General features: G+C 43.5%; 1 protein-coding gene and 1 long non-coding RNA gene across 2 annotated transcripts in view; one reads left to right on the forward strand and one right to left on the reverse strand.

Moving 5' to 3' along the window:
* Positions 1-24665, reverse strand: part of LOC144246596 (uncharacterized) — a 34051-nt gene extending 9386 nt beyond the window's left edge. The window contains exon 1 of the long non-coding RNA XR_013340252.1: positions 24596-24665. This is a non-coding gene — a long non-coding RNA (uncharacterized LOC144246596). The remainder of the gene's footprint in view (positions 1-24595) is intronic.
* Positions 23026-24949, forward strand: EGR2 (early growth response 2). The gene is made up of 2 exons (XM_021535468.3): positions 23026-23400; positions 23745-24949. Exons 1-2 carry the CDS (start codon positions 23223-23225, stop codon positions 24947-24949), a joined length of 1383 nt encoding a protein of 460 aa, XP_021391143.2. The 5' UTR covers positions 23026-23222.
* The last annotated feature ends 192 nt before the right edge of the window (positions 24950-25141 follow it).

The raw sequence follows: 25141 nt of genomic DNA on the forward strand, positions 1-25141 counted from the left end.
TTTACTACAGTCCTCACCATTTCCTACATCTCTGCTTAGGGAAAATGGAGTCCTAAAATAATAGTTTAAAATCTTCACTTTTAATTTCTTTTTACTACATGATTGTGTAGTTCCATGAACACAGCATGTTAACAACAGGACACTGTCTTCCAAATACAGCTTTGCTGAGGGATGTCTTTTTGTACAGTTGATATTTGGGTTTGTTGCTCCTTTGGCCTCTCCCTTTGGATCTGTGGGTCTTTTCTGCCAGCTTTGGGTAAAAGGAGTGTGTGTTTGTATGTGTGCATGAGTGTGCATGCAGGAAAGGGGGTTGTCCTTTTTGGTACTGCTGTGTCAGTATAATGGGGGTTTTGTTATGGGTTTAATTGATAAAATAAATGTCTCCTCTTTGATAACAAATACTGCAGGTTTTTTTAAACTTCAGCTTGCAATTTACGACAACATGTTTCATTAATAAAAAAATTAAATTTCTAGTGATAGCATTTTAATTCATTTCAAAGTGCTGTGGATTCCAATTCTATAGAGTTAGGTTTTAATAACATGATACAGCTTTTCTCTTCAATGACAACTACTCTATTTTATTGTTCAGTACTGATCTGCATTTTAAAACAAACTGAATACAAAGGTTTTGAGCAAGAAAGAAATATTGAAGTATCTTTTATGACTACTTTTTTTAAACAGGTAACTTTTTGAAAGGCTATATTCTTGAATCTCCAAAATATTTAAGTTGCTGTCATGTGAACTCCTGTGAGAGAAGGAAGACAGAGAACTCAAGTGCCTCATTCTTATAGTGTGAAATGAAGTTTGTGGGTGGACTTTTCACAGAGCTGCATTATGCTTTGTCTCTATGTGACATGCTGGTTAAATGGACAGGACAAGCCTTTGTAGTTTTGCAATGTCCCAGTGTTCTTTAGCACATAAGAAGAGCGCAGTATTGGTGCAGCTGTTCATAAACTGGTCATTGAAAACCTTGTTCAGGGCAAGACAGAAAATGCTACATCATAATTCTGAATCTGAGTTTTGAAGATGCTTCTGGCAATGTGAAACACTACTTAAAAACATGATTACCTCTAATCCTCATTGTGTGATACTGCAGATGGAGACAGTACTAAGCATCTATTAGCAATTCAGATACACAGGGCTGAGGTTGAAGTTTTGATCTTTTATGTTCTCTGAGGATCTCTGAAGAGTATTTTTGGCCTGGGGGTTTTACACAGCCCTATTTTGTGAGAAGTGCTGAGCTCCCATTTCTTTTCTTTCTGCTTTGCTGAGGGTGGGGTTCTGAAAGCCACTGCTGAAAACTTCAGTTGTAGTTTGTCTTTTTGAAGTAGTTGCATTTTAAGTACTTAGTAAGCTTAAAGTATTCTAATTTCTCTGGTAATAATAAGTGCCTTTCTTGAGCGGTAGAGAGGAGATTCGCTAACAACACTTTCCACGCTCACTCCCCAACTCATGCAAAATCTCATACCTCAGGGTACCAGAGCTGTTCTTCAGTGCTAACCTGGACACTAACTTCTTTAGGAAGGAAGGAAGGGTTTGGCCTGAACTGATAACTGGAGATGTTTGCTAGAAGGCTGCAGTGTATAAACCAATAACAAGATGTTATCTGTTGCAGCTGTCACCTTGCACCAGATGCTCCTGTGAGTTTTTGCTGTTTGTAGAGGCCCAAAGAGCTGGTACCATGCAGGGAGAGCAAACTGAAGGGCCAAGAGGATGTCAAAACATGTGCTCACCTGAGGAGTTTCAGATGTCCTGGAAAACCCCTATAAAAATGCTAGGTTTCATCTGATGCCATCTCACATTCCTTGCCCAGGTTGTGGGGTGGGAGAACACCACCACTTTGTGGCATTTTAACCCTGATCTAGTGAAGTCTAGGTGTTTGTCTGCTAGTTCTGTGCTGGTGATTTTGAAATTTTCTGTATACTGAGAGATTTGTTTTCTGTGTTGTTGCGGGTTTTACCATGATCATTGAATTCAATGTAAGAGGAAAAATCTGTCCTTGCTATTAGATTTTTTTTACTCATGGTTGGTTGGTTTAGGAAGCAGCTATCCTGGAACAGGGTGAAAATATCAATTGGCATGTAGATCACATTCACACATGTATTTTGTCTGCTGGATGTGTACAAATATGTGACTCATGAGATAGTTTCTGTTGCACTGGCTGCTGTATCAAAGATTAAAGCTTGGAGCAGTTTGTTTAATTAATTCCACTGTAGCAGAGCCTGCTGCTAGTATGTGACCAGAGGCACAGAGACAAAGGAGGGTCTTCAGAACGTGTTAACTGCGGGGCAGCGGGGGCGGCTTCACAAAGGTCACAGCAAAGAGCCCATCCCAGCTCGGGGGTAAGTGATCTCCCTGCAAGAGAGAGTAAATGCTGTTTTCACATACGTGAGGCTCTTATTTGCTCACCATGTGACAGTACAAAAGAGAATCAAAATTAGTTCATATATTCATTCATTTATTTTTTTCTTTTTTTCTTGATTACTCCCTGTCATTACTGAAAATTATTGTTTTCCAACATTAAAATAGTGGATGGGCTATCAATATTCTAGTGTACTCTTTCATGTTCAGAATGTGGAAGGGGTTTGATAGAAGATAACTTCCTGTATTTAATTAAGTAGCTTATATATACGTAGTAGTTTTCAGAAAAATTAACTGAATAATCTCAGGATATTTCAGAGTGCATAGTATGAAATTATATATTGCACCATCCTACAATATCAATACTTGTTATTAAAGAAAATCTTTAAAAACAGCAACAACCCCCCCCCCCCACCAAATCGTATGATTATTCAGTAATTTTTCCAGTTAATTTTCTCACATCTGTGCATTTAGAATTTTTTTTCTTACAATCAGAAAATAGTGCATATAAAAACTCCATTGGTCCTTTAATCTTTGCACAGGGTCACCTGGAATGATCTCAGCATTTCCATACAAGCAGCAAAAAGCTGCTCATTTTAGTGTCAGACTTGCTTTCTGACCCAACAGGTACTGGATTACATGCTGAGGTTCTATTTCTGTCAATTGTGTATTTATCATCTTTAAAGCACCTCTTTTCAGAAGCAAATTAAACTCCTTGGACAGGATTTGTAAAATTATCGTGGTTCCTGAAATACAGATAATCTCCAGCTGGGACTTTTAAAATATGAATTGGGACTCCCATATATTTCTGAGAATTCAGGTTAGTACATTGCATCTTTAGGCCAAATGAGGCCTCACTTCTCGAGGATAGCATTTAGGAAATGCTGTCATTGGAGATGTGTCCAAAAGCATGCAAATGTTTTGCTGAGTAAGACAGACTTTAAAACGTGTGTTTTAGTGTTTTGTGTCATTTGGCTGACAGACCATACTTTCAGTTCTGGGGGATGTGTGTGCCTGGCTGAATTTCAGTTCCATGTTTCCTGAATATGCAGGCTCTGAGCAGAAAATGGTGAGCCTTACTGCTAGCACCAATGTATGAAAGGAAGGTTTGATTACAAGCTGCCTGAAGTGTCACCCAAAGTTCCTTAAAGTAACCACTCTGCTGGTGAGCCTGGGCTTGCCTGAACTTCATAAGCAAGCAGCTTTAGACTTAGTGTTTTTCATGTCCTAAACAGTCTGAGGTAAACTCTCACACTCACATGTAAGGACCTATATAAATGCTAAATATTCCCAAAAGTCTGTCTTTGTGGGCATCCTTGCTCCTTGCTGAAAAAATAAAATAATGCCATTAACATATTTTATAGAAAAAGTGGCCCATCTTTGGTTTTTTCCCCATCTATTTCCTTCTCAGTCATGAAAAGAAAATCAACCTTTTGATGACCAAGGTATATTTACATGTGATACATGTTATGGTTTTGGAGTTCTTGGCACTGCCAGTACAAGAGGTTTACAGTTATCAACAGCTTTAAGGTTCCTCTATTTAGCAAAAAAATTCTCTGCAAAGCTGCTGTTGCAGTATCTTTAAAGAAATTGAACTATTCTAGCCTCATGTTTGGATTAGGAGTAAGGATTAAGTTTTTCTAACTTTCTCATATTTTGATGTAATTTGGGAATATTTAGGGTTGAATATACTGCCATTGGAACTTTGCAGTCAGTGTTTCATCACAAAGGTATGCACTGTTAGAAGACAAGTTAGATCTCATTCAGAAGCACATTGCATCCATGAAAATGACAATGTATTTGTTAGAATTAATTTTAATGGAAAATCCTCAATACAAGAAGATGAGCAGCTTGGTGGCTGAGACCTGTTTAGGGCCACAATGCACATGCAGGCAGCGCCCACTGTTCAGCATGTGCCACGTCCAGGGGGTCAGCCTGGAGCTGCTCTGACTCAGGTGAAAATGCAGTGTGGCAGAGCATCCTCACTGCCAGGCAGCAGCATCCAGCATATGGCAGGTCCACCTTCTCCCTTGACTGGAGCCTGGCCTGAGAGCACATGCATTGGCAGTACAAAGTTTATATAATGCACAAAGAAAGAACATTTATTCAATTATGACAACTGAGTGGAGATTCAACTATTGAAACACTGAACTGGGAATTCTGATTTACTTGCGTGAAGATAATTTGTACATCAATCCAACACAACTCTTGGATGGATATTTATCTGTAAGCCTGGGAGCATCCCTGAGGAAGTATCAAATGGGATATTTGCAGAACCATTTATAAAATCTTGACAGTACTGGTGAGACATGAGGAAGCATCCTTGTTGTTGGAGACCCATGACTGGATGCCTGCTTTTTGTGTTTATAGAAAAGAAACAAGCAAACAAAATGTGCAGGGTAGAATAAAAATCATAATGGTAGAAAGATTCAGCAGAAAACCTGACATTTTTCTGTTGTCCCACAGAACTCGTAACAATAAATGTTGTTCTACTGCAGTGTGCCAGCCATCTAGGGTATTCAGATCAGCAGTGGTAAGATTCATGGTCCTGAAAGAAAATTTATAATCATGACAAAAATGGAATGAAATCCAATCCCCCCCCCCTCCCTTTTTACGTATTTTATCTTGAATTGTATCTTATGTGACAGGACTGCAATTAATATCTCTTGAAAAACAGAAGGCTCGTTAAATTTGCCTTGTTCTGGTTGCTGAGGTGCTGTGCTGCTGCTGAAAGGGATTCCCCCATTATCTGTGTTTGACACATACTCCTAATCAACCTGGCCAATTCTGCTTTATCAAAGGTCTGTCACATGAGGGGAGATAATATTTATTCTTACTTGTGCTAGCGTAAAAAATGTAGGTTGCACTGGCAGATACACAACCCTCTGTCAGAACCGATCACGCAGAGCATTTATTGAGGTGTTCCCTTTCTGCAGAGGCGATTCCAAATACAGCCCACTTCACCTTTCACCACTGGGGATCCAGGTCATTCTGGTTTTTAAAACCTCTTCTTTCAAGGAATATTAATGGAATGAAATCTCACAGCAAGACGTGTCAAAGGGCAAGATTAATATCAATTCTGCAATTTCCTCCACAATTTATTGATGAAAAAAGAAAATCTGTCAACACTACATATCCAGTTTGCTTTGGAAGCTTGTTACCAATATATATACTCTCTTTTCCAAGAGGTCATAATATGTGTCTCAATATTACCTCATTTGCTGAAAATTTTGTGAACACTTGGTTTTACTTCATACTGATACTCAGTTTATCAATACTTATTAGAAAAATAATTTTCTCTATTGGAAACTGCTCATAGAAAATGCATTAGGTTTATCTGTTTCAGTCAATTTAGTTTAGCACCACTAATAAACTAACTCAAGGTTTAAGAACATCACCTGTAAAGGGCTTGCCCAGATAGTTTCATGCTATTACAGTGATAAGTACTCAAAAGAAACATTTGTAGCTGTAATGCAGCCTCATGTTTGCATGAGGAGATACCTACCCCAAACCACAATCCAAATGCTCCCTTATTTACATGTAAGAAATTTTGGATAAGCAGCTAGATCCATACAAATTACATATATATGTGTGTGTATGTATGTATAACCTATACAAATGCTAGACATATTTTTGATTCTTCATTCTTTTCCTTGTATACTTAGAACATCTCTAACCAGAGGAGGATGCTTCCTTGTCTCCAGTAACACAAAGCATTTTCTGATTTGAGGGAAAGGATAGGAACTGGGAGGGAGGGCAATTGACAGTGCTTATGCCAAAAGTTGGAATGATGCTGCAACAGCCTGGCCAGGACTGATTGCTGGAAGAATGTCAGAGATTGAAGTAGAAGGGTGTTGTTTTCTGTGCAAGTCATTACTTGGCAGTACAATTTCTGACATTATCAGTAAACTGAGAGAACACCAACCTGCATTTTGCCACAGACCTCTTGGTACAGCAGTACCAACATCCACCAATATTGGCAGATACTTCAGACACTGAAGCCAGGAGAAGACAAGTATCCTTCCTCCTCAGGAAGAGGTGTGGAAATGTGCTTACTGCAGAAGTTGCTCTCACATCAAGGAGGAAGGTGAGAAGTTGTAAGGGTGCTGAGCCTGAATGAAAGCAGATACTGTCCTACAAGTGCCTGGAAAAAGTTTGGCAGCAGAGTCCTTATGAGCACAGTTTTGTGCAAGAGCCCTTAGCCTTCCCCTTCCTTTTGTTTTGGGGCTGATGGCTGAAATGCTGGATGTCCAGGAATCAGATGATTTCCCAGTCACTATTCTGTTCCTGGAAAAGCTACTTCTGCTAATGAGGGCTTTATGTTTCTGATTTGCTTTGCTATGCAGAAAAGTTTCTACTGGGACTGTAATTCAGAAGACAGCATTTGTCTCCTTCTCCAAGAGATGATTTGAGACAGTGAACTGATGCCAAGAGATGGGGTCCTTTATTTGCTATTGTGAAGAAAACTTCCTTTTTTTCTTTCTTTCTTCATCTTCTATGGCAAAAAGCTCTTTAGTATTTCTCTTGTCCCACACAGAATGATGAGAGAATAGCTGTATTTTACAAATGAACAGAGACACAACAGTGCATTAGAAAGACTTCACTCTGATTGTTCTTAGGTACAGTGTGCAGAATGTTGAAATATCATATGGAGACATCATATTTTAAATCAGTTAGTCACAACTTGGAAATTATTAATACAATTTTCAGTCAAAACATCCAAAACAGATGAAGCTAAAACAAATTGAGGTTTCTGATCATATATCATTATTCTGGTTATAATCTTTCCTTTTTTGCACACTCATCTTCCATGAGCTCCAGTACTGGGTGTACATCTAACATCATGTGTCTTGATGCAGAATTAACAAGCTATTATAATACCATGTTTGTTTATTCATGTCTACTTCCGATTTCTTAGATGAAATATCCTGAAAGTCAGTGTTGGAAACAGAAAGCATGGAGGTAAGTTTTTGATGAATAATTGGTTATGAAGTTGATGCTTTTGCAGATGTAGATCATCAGTTAAATATACATTATTACAGACAACAAAATGGTCCTGGTGGGATATTCTGCACCCCCTGAAACATAACCAGTCCCATTTGCATGAAGTTCTTGCAGGCTTGTAGAGCTGCTGCCTTGTACTTGCAATGATCTGCTGCACCATGGCAGTCTGGGGCAGCAGAAAGTCCCCAGGCATTGCTGTGCTGGGAGCAGTCAACACCTTCACCTTACAGAATTGAGGGGAGGAACTGCTCCTGCCTTCAGTAGGGCTTGGAGCCAGACAGACCTCTTAGTTATTGACAGGACTCAGAGCTGACACCTACATAAACTGGAATTTGCATGGATTATCAGAGCACAGCTCTGCTTGTGCTTTCAAATTTTCATTAATTTTTGTTGCAAAATGTCTTAAGCATTTTGCAAGATGTGGCAGGAAGGATGCAGAAACATGTGGCCATGTCTCCTGCAGTAAATCTATCTTTCCCAGTGTAGTGGACTGAGGTCTCAAAGGGGAAGTCCAAGAATTGGTAATGGCTGGGAATAATTCAGTTACTCAAGACTGAGTGAGCAAATGCTGAGAAAGTTGTAATTCCAAGCATGGTCTGATACAAGATGTTGATGTACTGTAGGCACTTCTTAACATAATTAGCAAACAACAATGTCCAAATTCTTTCTTCTGAGTCTTCCTAATCTGAAGGAAATAATGGAAAGAAGAATCTTGCATCTGCAAAGTTCAGAGCTATGCATTATTCCAAAGCAGTGGGGCTAAAAATACAACTTTAAGTGTTTAGAGAAAGATAACCCTTTGAAGAGCCTTTCATTTAGAGATCTGACAAACGAGAGAAACGGAAGTTAAGGATCTCTGCTTGCACTGAGAGCTGATTTCTTGAGGTCAGTGACATTGGGGTCAGTTTTAGCTGATTGTGAGGAACTTTTTTTTTTCTTTAAATAGTTGCACAGAGGCATCTCAATATTTTGTTAAAATAATTTAATGGAATCAAATTAAGTGGTTTATCTGAAAACACTGAGGCTAAGTAGTTGTGTTTTGATTGTTAGACTGTAGGAGTCAGGTTGGTATTTTGCCAGAAAATGTGATTTTGGGGAATTCTGTGGAAATTTCAAGAGATTTTAAACAGAAGCTGACTAGCAAAAGGCATGAAATCCAATGTTTTTGTTAACTGAAATATATTTACTTGAGGAATACTACAGACATCAACAATTGAATAGTGCAGGGAGTGGAAGAGTAACTCCTGTATCCTTTAATCCTCCTTAATTTCATTCTGATCAGTCTAAGTATGAAGATGACTGATTTCTAGCTGCATCCAGCAAAAAAGAGATTTGTTTCTTTTTCCTCTTTAAACTTTAAGCCTGGTGTGGATTTTTAGAAAGGAATGCCTTTATGGAAATTGGCTATGCCAATGGATGTAGAATTTTTAAAGAATGGAATTCAAAGAAGTTAGACTTCAATGCAGCACCTTATCTAAATATTCCCCACTGTAGCTATATATTCAACTGACTGCTGCTAAATAGTGGCTCTTCTGGAAACACTGTCCTTACACTTCAGAATATCAGAAACGTTTTCTGGTTTAATTCCTTATACATAAGGAAAAGCAGAATGTGTTCCAATAGGAATAGGACAAGAAAATGGGATGCACATGTGTGAGAAGTTTAACATATGTTTAAGTGCTCAAAGTACTGCAGCCTGTACTAATAAAAATTACAGATTTTAAAATTTTCGATTGCCTTTTCACTCTTAATGGTTGTTGAACGGCATTTTAGTCTTGTTTGGAAATAGATTTTCTTTTAGAGTTTATACAGTATTTCTGACTGCACAAAAATAGTTCTTAATTGTAGAGCAGAGAACAAGTCAAAATGCTGGAGAACTACTCTGTCTGACTGAGTTTTCTCCCAGTTTCTCTTAGCTATTACAGACAGCTTGAAATACCTTACTTTTTTGCACTTATGCCTATCTTGCATCCATATTTTCTATCCTATAGATCATAGTATATTAAAACAATAGGGCAGTTAAAAGTGATTGTAGCAATGTATCAAAGTTATTTCAGGAGTAACCTGGTTTTAAACTTTCTATTAATACATGATAGTTTTGTAATAAGTTTTTGTTTTGTTTTGTTTTTTCTGGCAGTCATTATTCATCAAAAATTGTGATGAATTGTGAAAGATTTTTGTGTATCTCCAAAAGGGTAGCTCAGTGCATTTTTACTGGCTCTGGGCCTAAACTTCAGCAAGTGTGTGATCAAGTATACCGGAAAAATCCTTTGTCCATTGCTAAACCTTATGAAATTATAGATCAAAAGAGTTTTCCTATCTTACAAGGACTGTGGTACTATTCATGGGCTGAAAATGACTGTCAGAGTAATAAAACAACTACTGTTGTCAGGGAAAGATTAAAAGCAGCAGCTGGATTGTACACAGTCAACTTGAAAATCTTTTTCTGGGAAGGTGGATGCTTTAGAAAATTATCTGGTTTTCAGTTGATATGCCATGATTGGCAGCCCTATAACATGGCTACTGACACAGGAACTTACAAAAGAAAGAGCCCATTTTTTCCCCCTATAGAGGATATTCTGCTTCTTGCCTTCTCCCAGATTGGATTCTGCATTTGGAAATGAGACGTAATGCAAGTGTCATGGTGATGACGGCTGCAGCCTTTCCTCTGTTTTATCAAATTTACCTATACTAGGTTTTTTCCTGAAATCATTCCTGCTGTCAGTTTTCTGCAGCTTGTGTTTTAACCTATGCTCATTTTACTGTTTTAGTTTTGTTCCTTGGGTTCATCTGTACACTTTTCTATTCTCCTTAAATTCAGTATATTGCCACATCTGTTTTCATGTTATTTTTCCAAGATCATAATCCACTGGAACAGTACCAAATACTTTTAATCTCCATTCAGATTCTACCATTATCCCTGGTATAGAGGAGTGAATATTTTTAATTGTCTCCATACCTCTAGCCATCCTACTCCTCAAATTAGCATGTGTGCAATCTTTGAAACTTTATTTATGCAAGGTCAGCATTAATGATTTCTTTAATTAGTTCCTTTCTCTCCATTTAATTATCTCTCTTCTTTCTAGCCATCCTGACTTTCTTGTTCTTTTGAATCAAGTAGATTATATCTGTACACAAGATTTGGCCATCTGCCTTCCACTTGGTGATTTTTCCCAGATTGTAGTTGTCTTTGGGGTTTTCTTTCATGGTATCTTTTTGATTTATATCTATTTCTTAATGTCTTCCCTCAGATATTTCTCACTACATAACATTAGCTTGGAGAGTAGTTTATCTTTCTTGCAACCTGACAACACCATTGGAAATGAACTCAATTGTTTGCCAACCTTTTTCTCCCTGCTTTCTGATTCCAGCTCTCCTCGTGTTGTAATTTTGTGTTCCACATTCCCCTGTAAGCATTCCTGGACTTCTCCTCACCTCTGCTTGACCAGATTTCCAAATATAAGACGTATTTGTGTTATTTTCCCATAGGATTATGTGCAATGGAGATAGGAAGTGGACAGCTTTGTTTCACTATATCCCATTTTATGTGTTTGGCTTTTGTGGGTCTAAGAATGGGTGTGCATTGCATAACTGCTCACATCTCAAAGCCACTGGTGGTGGCCATGCCAGGCCTGCAGCGTGCCCGGTTTGTGAGCACGTACAAGTTCCTCTTGCTCATTCACATGCTGGGCTTGGCACACACTGCTCCAGCTTCACGTAAAGTCAGCAATGTTCTCCCTATCTGCGATGAGGATGGAAAACTTCAGTGGAGAACCAAAAACTACTGTCCCTTCTGATCTTTTTTCAGTGCCCTGCTTGGGAAAAACATGCTCCCACAGTAGGTGGCAGTTTCAGAAGGAATGGTGTTCAGGAGAGCTGCTGAGCAGGAGAGGTGCTGGATGCAGCCTCTGGTGCAATGGCAGGCACTGCTCCAGCCCCTGTTTAAAACTCCTCTACCCAAATCCACAAACACACTCTCGGGAGTGCCTTTATCTTCTTTTGTGGCACAAGCTCTAACAGCGGCACCAAGCCTCACCCTTGCTGACCGTGGACCTTGAAAAAGAAAAGAACAATATCTGAAGTTTTTTTTTCAGATCTTTCTGAAGGGGAAATACAGATAAAAGCAAAGCTCTTTGTGACTGATTTTTTTTTTTTTTTCCACTATCTACTTGAAAGGCAGTGGGTCAGAATTAAGGCATTTTTGCTGCGGAGGAAACGTGTGGGATGTTGGCTGCAAGCCAGTAGCCACTAACATCCCCGCTGCACCAGGAATACTTGAATGAAGTGGGCGTCAACCTCGGGAGAGCAGGCATTTGGTAACAGACTACCTACATCAGAGGAAAACCTCTTCATTGAGATTCAAGGAGTAAAAATATTGAATGAAGATAAACGAGTTTGGTGGATTCGTTTAAGGGACAGTGAAAATGGAAGAATTATCATCCAGTCTGGAAGATCATCCTCTAAGATCCTGTGTTTGTCAGGTCCCATTCATCCCACAGAGAAGAGATCCATACAGTCGCTGACTTTTCTGACAGTGTTAAAGTTTTATCTTCCAGTTCTGTTTCCTCAAAGAATGATGAAATAACATCCAGAGCTTTCAGACAGTAGTCCATGATATCGTCAGTCTTCTAGGGTTTTTTTCCAAAACCAGAATAAAAATCTGAAGTGTGTCAAATGCCTCTATAAAATAATTTATTCAGACATTAATTCTTCTTGTGTCCAAATGGAGATCCACTGGGAAAAAGAAAAGTAATTTCTAGAGTTTCTTTGTATCATAAATTATGAATCTGAAAGATCAACTAGAATACTCCCAGTGTTATCATTGTTATCCGTCCTAGTCAAACTATCTTGCTGAGTCAGTCACCAGTGCTATCCAGTCAACATCTGAGCACATTTCCCTTGAATCAAGGCCACCATCACAACATGACTTCTATGAAACGGTTTCTCTTTCCACCTCCAGTAACATGATAGGTAAGCCACAGATTTTTTTGGTCTGAAACTGCAAATCTTGTTTCCAGTGTGTGTGATGGAAAGGAGATGTCCATCTTCTTCCATCACTGAATTATTAGAAAGTAATATATTCATTTTTTCAAACACAGAAATGACACAGATGGAAAAAAGGGAGGAAGCATTTTGGGTAAGTGTTGGCAATGGACAAAAGTGGCCATAAAAAGATTGAATGGCTAGAATAGAACATTCCAAATATTTTAAAAAGCTTTTCTCCTTGTAGAGAAAATAAACAGGTCCTGGATAAATGACAAAACTACATCCGTGTAAATCTAAATGCTTACATGGTAATAACAATTTAGACTTTGGATGCAGTTGTACATGTTGAGTCTGGTCTAATAACACTGAGGTTGCAGAAAGCTAAGGGATCTATGACACCTAGATGACATGGATGAAAAACACGTGAATTTGAGCAGAATTTGAGAAAACTAGACCCATGAACTGGAGCAGGTCTACTGAAGTAAGGTAATTATTTGTTTTAATTTTATTATGGGTAATAGCTTTGTTTTGACAATCTGCCTTTCAAATTCTGGTTTTGGAAATGACCTGCACAAGGTATTTGTGGGCAGTTGATTTGCAATGTCCTACCCCCTGGGCATAAAGCCTGGGGCAGGGGGAAAGAGCTTTAATGCTTCAGGGCTGCATATTTCCTGGGGCTGGCAAACTGGAAATCACCAACGACCAACCCAGAGCAGGTCTGGGTGGGTTGATGGCTTAATGTCTGATAGGAATCAAGCCTGAAAGATTAGGGAGAGAAATGTACTTGCTAGAGCAAAGCTTCTTGTTTGACTTATAATGAGTTGGAAAAGTGAATTATGGTTGCAGCTTGAAAAAAGTTGTGAGGCTGACAGGCTGCAGCCAGGAGAGCCATGGACTGACAGATGCCCTGGAAGTAGCAGTTGCCAGCATAAATGTGGACGTCTGTGAGAAGACACAGAACAGAGCTGGGAGTCAAAGTGTGAGATTAGGAGAAGGACCTGGAAGAAAGCTTAAAGGCAGCAAAACAGGAAAGAGAGAAGACTTGGATGCGATATTGGAAGATACTTATATATTTCAGCAAGAAAAATGGTCTGAGGGGTAACATGCTCAGGAAAATGGAAGAAGAAAATGTAACTGTAATGACTTCCTCTGCAAAGTACCCTTATTTTTCTGAGATCCCAGGGTGGCAAGCAGCAAATTAGCAAATCCTCAAAATTAATTTGGAAAGCAACCACGCTATCTGCTCTGAGAAGAAAGTTTAAACTGTCTAAGAGAGTTTTTGTAAGGAAAAGGAAAATGTGCCGGAGGCTTCAGTGTTCTTTAGACCAAGTGATGAACCTTTGAAAATAGGATTTTATAATGGAAGAGCAGAGATCATTAACTATTGTAAGCACCTCTAAGAATGACACCTCTATAGTAAATTACATTCAAATTAATATAAAACTGTAAAGATTCTCTGACAGCTTTGATTATGTAAGTTGATTTTAGTAGTTAAATGTTGACTTTCTATAATGCATTCTCCAAATATTATACTGAATGCTGCATCATATATAACAATTACCATGTCACAGTGCTATTTTGTGTAAATTAAATTATTGACAGCAATATAATTTTGTATTCACTTTATTATTTTGATCCATTTTTCTGTCAAAATATACAATGACTCTTCACTAGATTTAGAAACCAGAAAAACTCTTTAGATGGTGAAGTATTATTCTCCATACATTATTTTTCCTTAGTCTTTAATGAGATTAGGGAAGGAGGGGGAAGCAACATTTCATTTCTCCTCTGACATTGTGTGTGTTTTTAGACACGTTGTCAACTTTAAATTGTGTTTCAATAATTGTGCTTATCAAAAAGTCTGCAATGTCCACGGCAGGCCTGGTCAGGCTGTCCAGTCATGTGGCAGAGATGGTGTTTTTAGTGTACTCCAGCACAAGTGCTGTCCTCAATCACAGCATGGAATATGATGTGGTTGTAATCATAGGTTATTATTATAGGTTGGACTTGATCATCTCCAAGGTATTTTCCAACCTAGTTGATTCTTAGATTCTGTGGTTCTATGATTATTCAGCCTAGCTTTAAGGAGATTCTATTGTACATCTCATGGTGAATACTTCCTGTTCTTTGATATCTCTTATGAATTAAGGTAAAAAACATCATCTGTGTGGAGCAACTCTTTCTTCACACCTTCTTATCCCATGTCCTTTTGGAGGCTGTGGGGTGGGTATGGCAATAGTGATTGTCCCTCCTTGGATGCCTGGAGAGTGCCTGGAGGTTGTGGTTTTAACTATTTGTAATGCAGTACTTAGGGTTTTCTCATTCACCTTTCTACAGATGCACAGCCTGCTGGCTCCTCACGACCTGCACAGTACTGGAGTGCAGAAATTGGAACACAAGCTCTTCTCCAGGCAAGTACTCTGACCCCCAATATGAAGGCAGTGCAGCTGGCTCACTTCACATAAAGCCCAAAGCCTTAATCATAAAGACATGGGGAGGCACTGAGAGTGACTCTGGAACACGGTTTTGGGTGCTATCCTGTAAGACTAAGGAAATGGGCTGAGATGCTTTTAAACAGAAAAGAGGACTGAATCCAGCACATCACATACTATGGGAAAGGACTCTAACTCTGGGTACAAAAATTCCCTCCATTCTGTGATACTAGAAAGGCTCAGAAAATGCTCATTTTCTCAGCTTGTCCAGACCAGGGAGGTTGGGGTGCACATCTCAGTGGGGTTTAGTTATGGTTTAGTTGCAACCAAGCCACAGTCACATCTATATCTGCTTGATAATAAAAATCAAAGACACACTGGCACTCCTGAGAGACTGGGAAGCAGTTTCTGGTCCTGGGCCAGTGAATGCAGACTTGTTTGTAGCTGTACAGCTGTGGGCTAACTACCTCTACCCAGGTCTGTGCCCTTAATGCCCTGTGAGCCTTGAACTAAAGATTATTTTTCAGATGCTCTTTACAGTTTTTATACAGCTGTGTGGAGCATGTGGAATCATGGGGACTGAGAGGAAAGCTACAAGTTGTCAGCATAGCAGGGATGGGACAGGGGATGAGAGGTAATGGGAGAGAATTCTGACTTCACCATTTTTAGCAGTTCTCTCTAAATATGCCAAAGCTCATTTGTCTGTTGTCCTCGGGTAAGTAAAATAGATGTCCTTTCTATGGCAGCACAAAATAAAAAAAAACTCATCTGATACCAATCAAATGCACTTAACCATTGCACGTGCACTTAATTCAGTTTGAAATGTTATTACATTCTTAAGTCTGCATGCACCAAATTCCCTTGTGCTCAGTTTTGAGGTACAGGAGCCTGTAGACACTTGGCAGTCTCTCCTGGGAATTGCCACTAATGCTGAGAGTAGATGTTGATTCTTAGCCTGGGTCATTAATTTTTCCCTTTGCTTTAGGCTGTTTGTTGTTGATCTACACTGCACATTCAAGATCTGCAGTGTGGTGGCAGTAGTAGTAGTGTAAACATGGAAAAGAATCTGCTTGAAGACTGATCTGCTTTTATATTAGTCTGATAGAAAAGTATTAGAGTTCTGTCAGCGTTGCCCTCCTAAGATACTGGTATTGACTTACATTCTGTAGGCAAGCTGAGCTTATTAACAATTATTGCAGACACAACTGTTGAAGTACCATGTCAGAATGACCATTTCTGTTAGCTGGAACATTTATAAATGCCAAGAAATCATCAATGGGTAGAAGAATTGCTTTATTCTAGTTTCTTGTCTAACATTAATAGCCATCTCCTCTGAATGCTTAACTTGTAAGGAAATATCTTGTCTTTGCACTTTTCTACATGTATTTTCATGTATCTTCCCCTGTATAAAGCTGTTTGATGCACTAACACATTACAGGAGTAGAGTTCTATTAGATCCAGCTTCACTTGGGAGTAGACAAATAGGCCTGGGTCTTCCTATGGCACAAACTAAGCCATGATGCTGGTTTTCTCATTTGGCCTAATTTCTTGTTTGATCTGCCAGTGTGGGAGTTAATTGTATAAACACAGAAATATGGGAGACTGGGAGAAATACATTCTGTGCTGTCCTGTTAGGGTAGCTCTGTTTCTTGCTAGCTTTGTTAATGTGTTGCTTACAGCAGTTTAAATGGCAGGGGTGATGAGGAACAGTTGGTGATGAGAAGGAGTTAATGTGAGAAGACATGAAGAAATCATACTGCAAGATAGGAAATTGTTCTTCCCAACATATTTCTGTGCTAGCCCATATAAGTGGGACTCTATAACAGTACCCTGTGACTACATCAGGAGGTGCAGTGGCATTGACTTCAGGCATTAAACAAATATATAACCAGGTTCATCTAATTTTAGCATCTGAGATTTTAGATGGTGGCAGTCATTCCTCTTGATGTCTGAGAGCCAGACATTGTGGTGATGAGCTAGATCTCTGTTAGCACCTCAGGTTATTAACCTGGAGAGAGGAACTATGCACAAAAGGAGGATTTAAAGCTACAACAGAGGAAACAAGAACTAACACCTGATTAAGTTATCCTGAGAGTTGGGAAAAATTAACCTGCTGGGCAGGTAATCCCTAATGATACTGTTTTGATTTTACTAGCCTGTCTTCTCAATGTATCCTCTATTTATTCAAAGAAAATCATCTGCTCCTCTCAGTTATTTCAAAGTAAAGTCACAAGAATAGCTTGTTCCCACTCTGTTCCAAATATAGATGTTGGCAGCAATTGCTTAGATAAGGGGGAAGGAAAGGAACTACCAAGGAAGAGGAAAGACAGGAGGAGGAAGAGGGAAAAAGAGAGCTGAAAAGGTTAGACAAAGGAGTAGAGAGAGAGATTTGAATGAGAAGGGAGGTGAAAAAACAAGGACAATACATCACAGCAGAAAAAATAAATCAAAGATAGCAACAAACTCCTGTGAAACAGGTGGAAGCAGCCCAAATATAGGATGAAAAGGACCATGCCTACTCTCAGGAGAACCTGGAGTTTTAGCCTTGAAAAGTAACCAAACTGTAAATAAAATCATGTCCAATTTTTTTGTTCACTCAGATTGTTGGGGTTACATGATCAGAAAACTCAAGCTAACTTATGCCACTTAAAAATCTGGCCCTAGAAATTTTACAACAAAACATGTTGCTTATTTTAATCTCTTGGGGGGTGTGGAGGGGGATGGGTGTTTGTTTATTTAATTCTCTGCTGCAATAAAATTTGCTGTCTGTTCTGACAGACAGCCATCCATTGGGTAACTTTGCTGAAAGTGAATCTGAATTCCCTTGCCCTAAAGAATTCACAGTCAGGATGGTCTTCTGGCGAAACTGGAGCATGTAGACATACCCTCAGGAGCAGAAAATAAACACTGATAAAAACTAAGAAAAAACCAGAACCACATACAAACTGACTTACCCAGAGCAAAGAGCTGAGTGTTTTCAATGCTGAAGGCAGACTTCTTTTAGAGCAAAACACAGAGAAATGAGACATAAATGGAAACAGGTTCTGAGAAGTGGCACACGGAGCAAATGCAAACAAGTGCTTGGAAATTCAGAAATCCAGCTTCCTTGGAGGGATGGAAAGTTTCTGGGAAACACCCCACAGAACTCTTCTCCATCTCTTCCCAAGAGAAGACTGCTTGGAAAATAGTGTTAGAGGTTTGCTTTCCCTCCTGGTTTGCTGGAGAGAGATGTTATATGTGACTTTACTAGTCACTTGAGGATAAAAAGCTATGCCCAGTTCTGAAGACACTGTTTCCTATAAACTGAATATGTCCAGAAACCTTTCTGACAGGTTTTCTAAGCACTCAAACACTAGGTAATGGGACTAAGATAACTGAAAATGTGACTCTTGCTACACCTCTTTTATTTCAGTCCTTCAAGGAAGAAGGCCACTTGCATCATGAAGGCATGTGCTCGATTAGTGTCTCTGGACTGAAGGCCCAGCCATGGGACAAGGCAGTATTTATACAAAACACAGGAGGCACGTTAGAGCAGGGTAAGTGAAACTAGTTTCAGAAGAAAGGACTGGAAAGTAAAGCTTTTCAGGCAGACTATCACTATTTAGAAACAAAATTGTCATTATTTTGACTCTTGTCTCATGAATGACATGTGTATCCCAGTAATTTTCACAGTTGAGAAGCAACTTTTTTTTTCTTTTATTTTTTTTTTTTTTTTTTAATTTTCTTCTTTTCTTTGTCCCCCCAGCAAGCAGCATGCAGAGCTGATATTTTATTCTTTCAGCAGGGATACCCCTCTGTGGCTTGCTCTCAACACTTCACTGCAGTATGAAATCCCCCATCGACACTGCTGGGGTTGTGGGTATCACAGGCTGTGGCTGGGATCTCTGACTCAACAAGGCTAGAATCTCTCTACAGATAGCATGAGTGCGATGAAAACCTTTATGGGTGCTGTTATACGGTGAAACGCCAGCAGAACTCAGCCCAACGCGTCGCTCTTTGCTCAGCTGCTGTGTCCTCGCTGGCTCCCGGGAGCGCCTTTCCCCAGGAGAGGGCAGTGGAGCCCGCACACGCTCCCCGCTCCCTCGGGTGTTCCGTGGGAAACTCATGGGGTGAGTGCAAGTAGGACTATGGATTTTATATATATGCTAGAAACCGTGTACAGGAACATCCAGGAAATGTTCTGTGTGTTTAATAACGAGAATAAGTTTTGAGCAAACATGTTTGTTGTTGCTTTTATTTGACTGGAAGTTTTCTCTGTCACACACACTTGTTCACAGCCACACAAACCAGTAGTTTATTGATTCTGCATGGGTTTATTTAGTTCCTATAGCTCGAATTAGAAAAAGTTATTGACATTTAAATAACCCTTCAGAATGCTGCTACTGCTATCCTAAGCCAAGGTCTCACAATAAAGTTATTTACTTATTTCAAATTTACAGGCAGTCATCCTAAGACAACAAGCAACCTTGGCTGAAAACCACAGAGTGGTTTCAAGGTACTGTAATTAAGGGCAGACTGGGATGCCTTCTCTGCTCCTTAACCATCCCCTTCCCCTAGCATGCCAGCAGTCAGCCAGATGTTTTCTTTAAGTTCATGTTTACATCAGGTTTCCCTGGCTGGATCCCAGGTTTTGGTGACTGGCCAGTGCAGACTAAGAGCCTATATCAGGCCTCTGAGGGGCAGGCAGGGCAGACTGAAGGGAAGTGGCTTTTGCCAGCAGCCTAGGAATCCAGCAAACACCCCTGGCCAAAACAGAAGGTGAAGTAGTAAACAAGCATTTCTTCCTGTAAGGACAAGATAAATCTTTCCAACCCCAGTGAAAAGGGGCAAATTTAGGAAACTCTGAAATCCAGCTTTGGAGAGAAGATTTTCTCTTTTATATGAAACATGAAAAACCCACCAACCCCAACATGAATCTGGCCCAGACTTAGGACAGACATTCTTTGTTGTTGTCAGGGTCATTTATCTCCAATCTGTAAACAACTCCCTGTTCCCAAATGAGTTCCTACTCCCCAGGGCACCTGCTGAGCTGGGGCCACCTTAACCCTCCTGAAATGAGCAGGATGCAGAGTGGAAGCTGCAGGGTGTGTTTCCCATGCAGGCCTGTTAGCACAGAAGGTCGGGTGAGTTTTGCTGCAAAAGCATAGTAACCCCCTGGAGAGATGACTCAAATGTGTGATGCTAAGCTGGTTAAATGTGTTGCCAGCTCTACAGATGATAAGCTGCCTTTTCTTCCTTAGCCACTCTCAACTCAGGTATGGAGGCAAAGATGATTTTATTTCTACAACTTCTGTCTTGGGTATTGGTGGTAGAGAATGAATGCAGGAAAATAAACCCCCAGTGCAATGTCAGCTAGCAGGTTGTTAAAAGAGCAAATATAGTAAATCCAAAGCTTCCCGGTTTCAAAGAAGTTGGGAATAGGAGAGAAGTTCTGCCTTTCAGCTCTGAATCATCCTCAATCACTGCTATATCCACTGAGAGGTCATGCATATCCGAGCTCTTGGTGTGATTGGGGATTTGGCAATTTGCACCAACAAGCTGTCTGTGATATGAAGCCACGTGGTTTATAGGAACCACAGAAATTGGTAGGGTATTTCTGCATGTAAGGGCCATTGATGTCAGAGTGAGCTGGACAGTCCAACCTTCAGAGTCTGCTGTAATCAGCCAAACAGGGATCAAAGGTAAAAAGCACATGCAAAGCAATACAGCAAGGATATCTGAAAAGGACCCAGAAACATTTAAGTTTCATCTGTCAACAACTTCCTGAAACTGAACATTAAGTATGCTTCCATCTTGCCCCATGCCAGATCCTGCTGCCATTGAGACAAAGCCCCTATTGAAAGATGTCAAATGATTTGATTGTCCCTGGAAAAGCTGGAAATCAGACACAATTTATTGCATTCTGAAGAAGCCTTTTAAAATTAACCAGCCGAGTCAACTACAATAGTATTCCATAGGTGAAGTTAAAGTTTATTTGTGTCAGTCTTTCATTGAATCCTATTCCATAGTGGAAGAACATTAAATTAGCCAAGTTACTGGAAAGCTAGAGTTGATTCATGGGGGGATTAAGGTGGGGTGTGAAACCTTGGTTCTCCTTTCTTCTGTATGCATTATGATTTAGTGTAGTCAGTGGGCATATGGTATTTTGAATTAATGCAAGATGATATAGAATACCCATAAGCCCTAAATCGGAGATATCTGCAATGTTTTGCAGTAGGGAGCATACTGCACTAGAGTTACTGTTTCCCAAATTCATGTAAAGTAACTCACCCCACTGCACAACAGATTCCAATATTTTGTTCTTTCATAGTAGCGATTAGACCAATTATAGCTCAGCTGTAACGGAAAGGTACAATACAATTGCTCCTACTTCTCAGTCAAATTTCCCAGAACCTGTCTCTCTGTCACACTTTTAAATTTTACTTTTAAATTGAGATGTTTTTTTAAATGAAAATATCTAGAATCCCACTGAAAGCTTGCTTTCAACTAAATCTCATATGTCAAACTGTATTGGCTGTACATTAAGTGCTAGAGAGGACTGGTTACAAAAAATCTATGTTAAAAACCACTGTTTCTTATTTTCTAATTGCTGTGCATACTTCCCTGATCTCTCATAAAGGCAAACATCTAGCTTTATGTCTACTATTCCTTAGCAAATGCCCCTAAACCCTTTACTTTTCCAGGGATGTTGCTGGACTCCGTGGTGCCTGGACAAGTAATGAACCTGGAGCATCACCGAAGGCCATGACCTGGAGGAACTGAAAGAGCCTTTCTCAGCTGGGATGTGAGGTGTGGCATGGATAAATAAGGTCCTGACAGACACTGTGACAGTGCTTGGGAGCCAAGGCAGAAGGTAAGTCCATACACCACAGAGGTGCCTGAGCACACCCCTTTTCTATGGCACAGGCTGTAATGTATTAGACCTGTAAATATTGGTATCTGCAGTTAAAAATGAAAGTGAAGAGTTTTTAGCCTATGTATTCTCTGGCTTGTTGCTTTGGAACAGGAATGCACTGTCATAATATCTCTCATATGTTGCCATGTCTTGCTGCTGCTTGGATTGTCAATGGGTTGTTTTTTTCACTGCAGACTATTGAAAAGGGGCCTCGCACGCTACAGACCATATGTGAGAGTTGCTTTCCTAAATGCAGTAATAAACAGCCACGAGATGAAATATCCCCAAGTAATGAGATTAGTGACACGGGATACAGCTTTCAAAAATAATTACATCTGACACCCTCATCAGCAAGAAGATGTAGGGGCTGCAAGCTCTAAGCTTGGGAACAGCATATGAAAGATTGGCTTCTCCTGGGAAGGGAGGCACAAGGGAGGTTATTTTTAGTACTTTGGAGAAAAAAAAAAAGCCAGAATTTAAGCACTCTTTGGTTTGATACCCTCGTTATGGAGGAGATCATGGAGAAATAAAGCAAAAGCGGCAGTGGAAATGTCACTGAGGATGGAAACTGTGAGAGCAAGAGGTTGAGCAGAGCGGGAGCGGTAGGGTCAGAACGGAACGGGGTGGGGCGGCGGGGGGGGACACTCCTGTCCCGACGCAACCCCTCCCCGTCCCGTCCTCGCTTGTGCCCGTCGATACAATAACAACCCGGCGACGGCGGAGCAGGCGGTTCCGTTTTCGCGACGGTATATATAGATCAGACACTTTCCAAAACAAGCAGCGCCGCCGAGTCGTTCTGTTCGGCGGCTCTTTCCACCCGTAATTAAAAAAAAAAAAAAAATTATTTTTTAAAATTACTTTTTCTTTGACAAAGGAGAAGCTCTATTCCGTGAATGCGGCTGTTTCCTGACCCGCCGCCGGTTTGCGGTTACAGGCTGCTGAGAAAGTGAGCGGGGTCTGGCGGGGCGGCCCCGGGACCTCCTCTGCTTTCCGAACCTTTTAAAAATTTTCCGGAACAAGCCCTAAAAGGGCAGGCGGGGCGGGGCCGGATCCTCGCCTTTTTAGGACAAGGGCCCCGCCACCGGAATACCCCCCTGGGCGGCGCGGCGGGCGGCGGCGGGGGCCGAGCGGGGCCGGGGCGGGTCGGGGCCGCCCCCGCGGGGCGCGGAGGGTGCGCGGGGAGGGGGGCTCGGGGCGGGCGCGGGCCGGCGGGTCCCGCACGCGGGCGCCCACGTGACCGCCGGGCCCCGTTCCTCTGTCCTTATATGGGCAGTGACGTCCCGGGCATTCAGGGGGCCCCCATAAATAGTTACAGCCAGACTTGTCCTCCAGCGCGAGCTGCGGCGGGAGCGCGGCGCTCCCGGGGCACCGCACCGCCGCGACGGGGCGGCCGCCCGCCCGCACATGCCGCGCCGGCTCCCCGCAGTCCCCCCGCGCTGGTAGTGGGAGGCAGGGGGAAGCGCCCCCTCCTCTCCCTCTCCTCCCCGCCCCGAGTGCCCACCGCCGGCCGGGAGCGCCGCTCCCCCGGCCGCCCCGCTGCCCCCATGATGACCGCCAAGGCGGTTGACAAGATCCCGGTGACCCTCGGTGGGTTCGTGCACCAGCTTCCCGAGGGCATTTACCCCGCGGATGACATCTCCGCCGCGCTGCCAACTTCGGTCGCGATCTTCCCCAATGCCGACCTGGCAGGGCCGTTCGACCAGATGAGCGGTGTGGCAGGAGGTAAGCGGAGCCCTCGCAGGTGCGGGCCAGCCCGCCCGCGAAGAGCGGCGGGGCGGCGGAGACTCGGGGCGGCGGGCGGGGGTCGGACTGGGACGGGGCGCCGGGACCCTCTCCGGGCCTCTCCGGCCGCCCGGCCGGGTCCTCGCCGCCCCTTCGCGGCAGCCCTACCTCCGCACCCAGCTCGGGGGGGAAAGTTGCAGTCGGCGCGGAGCCCCCCTGCATCCGGAGCGCAACATGTGCGCGCCGCAGCCCCGCGCTGGGCCGGGGCGGGCGGTGGCTGGGACCGGTGCCGGTCGTCCGGCGGGTGGCGGCGCGGAGGGCTGACCTGCTCCTTGCCCCCCCAGACGGCATGATCAACGTGGACATGGGCGACAAGCGGGCCCTGGACCTGCCCTACGGCGGCGGCTTCGCGCCCAATGCCCCGGCTTCTCGCAATCAGACCTTCACCTACATGGGCAAATTCTCCATCGACCCGCAGTACCCTGGCGCCGGTTGCTACCCCGAGGGCATCATCAACATCGTGAGCGCGGGGATCCTGCAGGGGGTCAGCACGCCCTCCTCCGCCGCCTCCTCCGCCGCCTCCTCCGCCTCCTCCGCCGCCTCCTCGGCCACCGCCGCCTCCGCCACCTCCCCCAACCCGCTGGCCGGGGCCCTCGGCTGCACCATGGCACAGGGCCAGCCAACCGACCTGGAGCATCTCTACTCGCCTCCGCCGCCGCCCTACTCGGGATGCGGTGACCTGTACCCGCAAGACCCCTCCTCGGCTTTCCTGCCCGCCGCCGGCGGCGGGGCACTGCCTTTTCCCCCGCCGCCCTCCTACCCCTCCCCGAAGGCGGCGGCGGCCGACGGCGGGCTCTTCACCATGATCCCCGAGTACGGCGGCTTCTTCCCGCCGCCTCAGTGCCAGCGGGAGCTCCACGCCGGCCCCGACCGCAAGCCCTTCCCATGCCCCCTCGACTCGCTCCGCGTCCCGCCGCCCCTCACGCCGCTTTCCACCATCCGCAACTTCACGATGGGGGCGCCCCCGGCGGGCGCCGCCCCCGGCAGCGCTCCCGGCAGCGGCGGGGGCGAGGGTGCGGGCTCCCGGCTGCCCGCCGGCGCCTACAGCCCGCACCACCTGCCGCTGCGGCCCATTCTGCGGCCCCGCAAGTACCCCAACCGGCCCAGCAAGACGCCGGTCCACGAGCGGCCTTACCCGTGCCCCGCCGAGGGCTGCGACCGCCGCTTCTCCCGCTCCGACGAGCTCACCCGGCACATCCGCATCCACACCGGCCACAAGCCCTTCCAGTGCCGTATCTGCATGCGGAACTTCAGCCGCAGCGACCACCTCACCACCCACATCCGCACGCACACCGGCGAGAAACCCTTCGCCTGCGACTTCTGTGGCAGAAAGTTCGCCCGCTCCGACGAAAGGAAGCGGCACACCAAGATTCACCTGCGCCAGAAGGAACGAAAAGGAGCCGCCGCCGCCGGCGGGTGCCCGCAACCCGGCGGCGGGAGCGGCACCGCCGCCCTGGCCCCCTGCGCGGCGCGGACGCGGACGCCCTGACGGCGCGGGACGCGCAGGACCCAGCGCGGAGCCGTCGCCGAGCGCGGCGGGCGCGGAGCGGAGCGGGGCCCGGCGGGGCGCGACGAGCACCTGGCGGCGCCGCGGGGCTCCCCCGGGCCGGGGCGGGCCGGAGCGGGCCGGAGCGGCGGGTGTACATAGGGGCTGCGGCGGGAGGATGGATGCATGCAGTGC

Source organism: Lonchura striata, chromosome 7 (genome assembly GCF_046129695.1).
Source record: "Lonchura striata isolate bLonStr1 chromosome 7, bLonStr1.mat, whole genome shotgun sequence".
Lineage (NCBI taxonomy): Eukaryota > Metazoa > Chordata > Aves > Passeriformes > Estrildidae > Lonchura > Lonchura striata.